At 35.7% G+C, this 7435-nt stretch overlaps 1 protein-coding gene across 1 annotated transcript; it reads right to left on the bottom strand.

The window, feature by feature from the left end:
• Positions 1 to 913: 913 nt before the first annotated feature.
• LOC117995689 (prostatic acid phosphatase-like) lies at positions 914 to 6688 on the bottom strand. The gene is made up of 8 exons (XM_034983679.2): positions 6384 to 6688; positions 5784 to 5877; positions 5230 to 5428; positions 4820 to 4975; positions 4114 to 4346; positions 3195 to 3367; positions 2105 to 2199; positions 914 to 1684 (listed from the first exon to the last, which is right to left on the bottom strand). The coding sequence occupies exons 1-8, from the start codon at positions 6654 to 6656 to the stop codon at positions 1618 to 1620; spliced, it is 1290 nt and encodes a 429-aa protein (XP_034839570.2). The 5' UTR covers positions 6657 to 6688; the 3' UTR covers positions 914 to 1617.
• Between the last annotated feature and the right edge of the window lie 747 nt (positions 6689 to 7435).

The raw sequence follows: 7435 nt of genomic DNA, 5'->3' as shown, positions 1-7435 counted from the left end.
ATTCTGGGCGATCACTTAGCCCTGCTAGGGCACATTGTAGACGTATACGTCCCTGGATTAAATACCATACTGCATAATAAACAGTCATAACGGACTGCTATTGGATGTTACACACTAAAATATTACCCATATTATTCCTCCTTTCCTTAAATATTAAAGACATTTCTATAATATTACATTTTTTCGCTTAAAAGTTACGTTATATATATATATACGGCTATACTCACGGATCCAGTCGACTTTAGCCCGACTAGTAGACTAACGTCGACTGGACCCGTGAGTATAGCCGTAGAAATATACTATATATAATGGAAATCGCTAAAACGCTAAACGTTTAAACGCTAAAAGTTACGTATTTAACAAAATGACATTACACTTTAATCAGTCTCATTAATTCATAAGATGATTCAATTATATATTTTCTACATTTCATTTCCACGCGCCCGCTCCCGCAGGTTGTGTCCGCTGGCTGACTGTGAGCGGCGGCGTATCGGTCGCTAACTCAATGTCACGTTTGCGGGCGGCGATCTGGCGAACTCTTAGCAGGGAAGTAAAACGGTTTACATATCAGTCGCGCGCATCGTTCGCTGCGAATCAGCCGCTCACTAAATAAGTTGGCAAGCGAAACGCCACAAACCGCGTACATTACGCACTGTATAGGCAAACTGGAACCAAACAGTTATATTATATTATATTAGTTATACTATTCTAATGTAATTTCTTTTCTCTTTTTTACTATTTGGTGTGATAGTTATGCAGATTGGGTTTATATTATCATCACCAAAAATAAATAATCAATGGTGATAGATCGAGCAGTATTCTAATGTAATTTATTTTCTCTTTTTTGTTATTTGGTGTGATAGTAATGCTGACTGGGTTATCTCCAAAAATAATAAATTGTGGTAGATCGAACACTATTCGAATGTAATTATTTCTTTTCTTGTAATTAATATTTATTGTTAAGATGTATGTGCTAACCATAGATTAATTATTGGTCTCGCTGTATGGTGATAACGCTACTAGTCTTCGCGCACACATGCGTATTGTACACTTGGTTACAAGTAAAGCGCGCGTCGCTTTGTGAGATAAAAATACTATAGCCGCTCACTGTTCTCCTAATAGGGACACAGCCTAAGGGTGCGTACTGACCAGCGGGATGAATCATCACTGAATGATAGCCACCGAGCTCATTTGACATTTATTTTTAATCTCTTGAAGATTCTCTATAAAAAAAAAATTTAATATCACTCAGTGAAGTAGCAATGTGGAATCGACCAATATCAAATGAACTGGATGGTTATCATCAAGTTAGCGGATCACTCCACAGGAGCATTTACATTGTGTAGCAATTTGGAAGTCGATTTTGAGCATTATATTACCATGGCACGGTAATGATCGGAGGAACAATTGCTCTCTCACTACAGCGACATTGTAAGTTGTTGTTCATTCATTACAAAAGTGCGCAGTGCGCGAATCCAAGCTGTTACATTATAGGTGAATGCTCCTGGTCAGCATATACCTTTACATTAAAAAATTACAAATGCAGACTCCAAATTAAAACATAAATAAAAAGCGTGCAAGTATAAATGACAAAATTGTTACAATAGTTTAAAGTACTCAGGGTTCGATACTCGTCTCTTGAATGGCCTTAGGTTTATGAACTCTAGTATAGGCTAACTGAACCCTGAAACAAAACATTTTATTTAAACATAAATTTAAGATTTCACACAGATTTCACACTATCAACCGATAGACGTCCACTGCTGGACATAGGTCTCTTGTAGGAACTTCCACACCCCACGGTCCTGCCCCGCCTGCATCCAGCGGCCCCCTGCGACTCGTTTGATGTCGTCTGTCCACCTAGTGGGGGGTTTTCCAACGCTGCGCTATCCGGTGCGAGGTCACCATTCTAGCACCTTGAAAGTCTATCGGTTAGTCGAACTATGTGTGCCCTGGCCATTGCCACTTCACTTCACAACCCGTTGATCTATGTTGGTTTCTCTAGACCTATGCTTGGAGTTTCTCTACATGATCAAATCAGAAATGAGGAGAATTAGAGTAAAAATATTAATTATAGAAATAATTTTATGAATAACAAACTTACCGTCGCATTTCAACTCTTGCGATATAAATTTGATGTATTACATATATAAATATAATTAACGCCAAAAAGGAAACAGCTCCAATCATCGGTGATGTCTGTAATATAGAACAAAATAAAACGAAGTACCTATTCAAATATTTTTTCTGCTGTTCCTAGCTAGCTTCACAAGGACAGCATAAGAAGTACTAGACGCAGCACACACCGGCATAGCCAAGGCGCGAGGCGTCTTTCTTGCAAACAAATCAAACTGTACCCTTTTCAGGAAGCAAGAATTGTTGAAAATATTGGTAAGTAAGTATTGATGAAAAAAAGAATAAGATCTGTTCAGCAATTTCTGAGATTAGCACTTTCAAACAGATAGATGCTACTAAGTTAACTACTACCTAGATTGTGTTATCTATTAAATAGCTAGTAGCTAATAAATTTACATACAATAGAACAATATAATATAAATACAATATATAATATAAAGGATTATTAGAATATTTTACAGATTTAAATTATTTTTATCATAGGTACTTTTCTTGTGTGATTGTCGCGCTTTATAAAAATCTAAATTCAGTTAACTAGAATCATGAATTTCATTGATTCTTAATTTTATTACTTTCTGCAGGTCATTTGTGTATCTCAGTAGATAATATTATTTAACTGTGCACTACACAAACTGTTCAATAAATAGAGTAACCATCACAATACTAATTTTATATTGGGTCAGAAGCCCGAGAGTAAGTTTTCAAATTCACGTTTTTTTATAGACTAATGCCTGGCTGCAATCAGACCTGCTGGCAATTGATGACGACCATGCTGGCAGCCTAAGATGTTATGCGCTTGCCTAGAAGATGCCTATTCACTCTTGCTTGGAAGGTTATTATTAGGTATACTATATAGGTATTAAAAGTTGATGGGAAAACTGATGTCGGAAGGGCTTTCCATATCCCTGGTAGTATGAATAAAATCGAATTAGAAACGAGGAGGCAAATCACTTTGTATGTGCCTGTGGAATTTCTACTGCGTACGGGTGCCGACCTTGAGGAAGACGTCGAAAGGAGTCATTTTTTCCTTCATTTTATTAGAAACATATAATATTTACCTGTTTCATACACTCGTAATGCCAATCAACAGTTATAAGATTGTCATACAACTTCATAAATTTTTCAATAGGGCATAATTGTCCACAATGGGGTATATCAAGAATGTGTGGTTCAACAATTTCTGTAGAGTTTCTATATAACATTCGTATAAAATAGCCTGTAGTGTTATTGTCTGAAAACGAAATATTTTATTACAATATTGCAGGCGTCGATTTTAAAGTCTTTCTCTAAACTAAATTTAGTGTATACCTGTGCATCATTTTATTTTTAATATTGTTGAAAAAGGATGGAAAATGATTTTTAAATTAAAGCGTCGAAATTTTAATGCTACTCTAGTAATTTAAACACGATACTCAAGACTGGCACCTAAAGTCATGAGGTTGATAGTTTTAAATTAAGTTTATCTGTCCTTTCCTTATTACATTGGTTAGAAACAGATGTGAATTCAAAAATTTGTTGCCATCAGAACCTGTACCAATAATATATATTCTTAGTTTCTTAGTTTAAAAGAAAAAGCTGGCTGGCCGACTGACTGATCTATCAACGCACAGCGCAAACTATACTGGACGGATCGGGCTGAAATTTGACATGCAGATACACATTATGATGTAGACATCCCCTAAGAAAAGATTTTGGAAAATTCAGCCCCTAAGGATGTAAAATAGGGTTTGTAATTTGTATAGCCCACGCGGAAGTCGCGAGCATAAGCTAGTTATCTGTATTCTGACATATCAAAAAATCACAAGTTTTTGGAGCAAGTGGTTTGAACAACTGGTTCCAAAAACTTGAGATTTTACTTGTTTTTATGTTTCATAACATGATGTGGTTTTAGGGTATGGGACATTCCCATACCTTAAAACCACATTGTGTTCAGACAGATTAACCTTGATCATCATTCATTATTTTTTTCATATTTACCTTGAAGTAGTTCAAAAATGATTGTGGACGTATAAACTGGGCAGTTTCCGTCATACACCCCAATAGAACACAGTACATTGGCAATTGTAAAATCATGACCACTGTATATTGATAGTTTCAAGGGATTTGGTTTCTTCTTTGTTATAATGGTATTCATTTTGCCAACTATTTCTTTAAGTAGCGGACCAGCCAATAGTCGCGCCATTAAGGGAGTTGCGGTCGCCGTGACAAAACTAGAAAATATTATTTAGTTTTTAGTCATTTTAAATTTGAAGACATTTTAATAAAATTTCTTATGACTATTTATTGAATTGAGCTTTGAAATATTGTGGCTAATTCCGTTGTACACAGTCTCTAAACTAAACTAAAATGGCATGTCCCTTTCATAATGTTGCTTGCGGAAAAGGATAGCACTAGATTTAGAACTGTTAATTTAGTTTAGTTTAGAGATTGTGTACAAGACAATCAACCCCATTGTGTTTAAATGTAAATTTTTTAACACTCCTTCATGACAACACTTAAAAAAACCTTTGGTACATACAAATTGTACACAACTATATTATACTCCTATAACACAACACAGACCACCATTAATGCTAAGGGGGTGCAGCAGAGCAGGTAAGAAACCTATAAGAGTTCGTTTTTTTACTGCATTCAGCTACTCGACCTTAGTTTTGCTAGGGATATAAATGCATTTTCTGATTACCTGTAACAGGATGGCTCTTTCATTTTGTCAGGATACACTGATTGAGTCCATTTCGGAAGTGTGAAGTTATAAAGATTTTCAATATAGAGTACATTATAAATGTCATTGATATCCAAATAATCCTTAACTTTCATGCCAGTATATGCAGTTAGGTAACTAAAAAAATACCGGTTCAAAGTTACACTATGTTATAAGATGTATACCTACAATAAATATATTATGTTGCCAATGCATTATTCTATGAACTTTCTGAAACTGAGCTATAGATGTATCTGCTTGGCTTGGTTTGATTTATTTGTAGTAAAGCAAATTATTATTATTCATCAGTAAAATACATCAATAAAATACAGAACATAAAATGTGCAAGTCCTAATTACAGTAAATAATAATTAATTTTCGTAATAACTTACTCCATAAGTCCTTGATATTTACTAAGCCTTTTCTTGTAGGCCACTGAGCGCATATATTTTGCCTTTTCTTTATCGTAAGGGACACATTTTCTAATCATTGCTAAGACTTCATCATCTCTTTCAGGTCTTGTGTGTACAGGAATTGGTTGCCATAATAAATTTAAGTCCCATATTGCATTGCCAGATGGTGGATACATGCCTAAAAATTGAATAAGTTAAAAAGAATAGGTGCCATTGTACACTTTTTTGACTGTCAATTGTTAAACTTGTAAGATAATTGATGAAATTGTAATAATAATTAATTAGGTAAACTTAAAACAAACCCCTGGTCTGAGAAGAAATACAACAAACTGAGCCAGGTATTCTTTTTATTAACATTGGTATTTACAGGACGCCAAGTTGTGAGGGTAATATAATTTTTCAAGTTTATTGGAAATAATATTTTAAAATGGTGTAATCTTATGCTGCACTGTACTTGGTTTGATTGATAAACTAACTGAGAAGTTTATCAAAAAAATATATCTAATGATGTAAGGTATTATAAGTTATCTTACCTGCCAAATTGGCTTGAGCTGACATAAGAGTGCGGTCAACATCTGTTGATCTAACATATACCTCTGTAGGATCAAATTGTTCAGAAATTAAATTCTGTAAATAAGCAATTTTAGATCAGTTAGGCTTGTAAAAGCAAAATAAAATAATTACTGTAGACAACTACGATAGAAGACAGACTGGTTAAATCTTTATTCAACTGTTTATGAAACTTAAGCCATAACTAACTTAGAGCCAGAACAACTTGTTAACCTCGCCTCACAAAACCACACGAGGAGGTTCGCATTCCCTCGGCAACCTGGGCGGTATATTGCCCGAAATCACAGAATAGTTTGGTTTAATTTCTACATCAGTAGCTGTACTTCAGTCAGTGCTCAGTGCAAATCATCAGCCCTCTAGTTTCCCGTGAGTCCGATGTGCGAGGGCATCCACTGCAGTCTTAAAGTAATACCCCCAGCTTGTAAATTATTTATAACATTTACCTATTACAGTTACCATTAGTAGGTATGATATTAAAATTAATACTGTAGGTAGGTAGGTACGGGACGAAATTTTCTACCTTTGAAAAATGAATAAATACTATAGTAAACTTATTTCCTTACCGAGTACCGTTTTCTAAGCCATCGGCCGAGTGCGTAATGTTGTCTTTTGCCTATATTCGTAAGCTCCCCGAATTTAACAGGCCATAGCGATTCATTCTTCCAAGGATCGGTGGGGTAAGGATTCACTGGCGTCCTATCCCCGTGTCTATAAATAATTGCGGCATATTTAATTACTTTTTCACCGTAACTTATGGATATAATATATAACATAAAAACTACAACAAGACGCATTTTAGAAGCACAAAAAAATTGAACTTTTGAAGTTGGGGCCATGAGGTGGCCATGAGCAAGGAGAAAAGACCGGATCCACCGACCAGAAATAAAAGACAGAAGAAAGACGATCATAGACTATACCTACGTAACGGACCTTCATACAAAGCCGAAAATGTGTGCCTGAATTGCATGCTTCAATACCAACATTATAACACTAACACTGTCAGAACGTAGATAAAATAAATTATTGGATATTATACTTGGATGGTCCTCTGATGTTATTGGTCTGTGGTCCTCTGTGCCTCTATTATATTTTATGGTCTATGGTTTTTCCATCAAAAGTCTTGTGCACAAAGAATTTCTAAGTACGACTTCGTACTTGTACATACGTGGCGAAAATCGGAACTAACGTTGCCGTCAAGTGTCCCCTTTGTTCTTGTTTGAATATTCCTTATTCTAACCGCCTAATTCTAACGAGACAGATTTATGCATAGAGATGTGAGAGACGAGAGATATAGCTCTGTCTCGTTTTGGATGAATTTACACCGTGATTTACACCGGTCATAAATATATATTTTTATTTTAACTTAATTCCGCTTTTGGATAACTTCTGTCATAATACGTTTAGGGACATGGCCAGCGCATCGTGATTCGTGTCAGTCTGTGCTCTGTGGTCGAGCGGCACGAAGCAGAGGGAGTCATCGATACAGACATAGAGTTATGATACTTGCATCACTGGATACAGACAGACTAGGATTCAAGTCTGAACTCTGAATCATTCAGAATGGCGTTTGAACCCGTTCAGTAGTTTTAGCGTGAAGCGTGCACACAGACAGACA

This window comes from Maniola hyperantus, chromosome Z, assembly GCF_902806685.2.
Source record: "Maniola hyperantus chromosome Z, iAphHyp1.2, whole genome shotgun sequence".
In the NCBI taxonomy this organism is placed as follows: Eukaryota; Metazoa; Arthropoda; class Insecta; order Lepidoptera; family Nymphalidae; genus Maniola; species Maniola hyperantus.
Note: the sequence above shows the minus strand (reverse complement) of the source record. Positions and strands in the feature narration are given on the sequence as shown.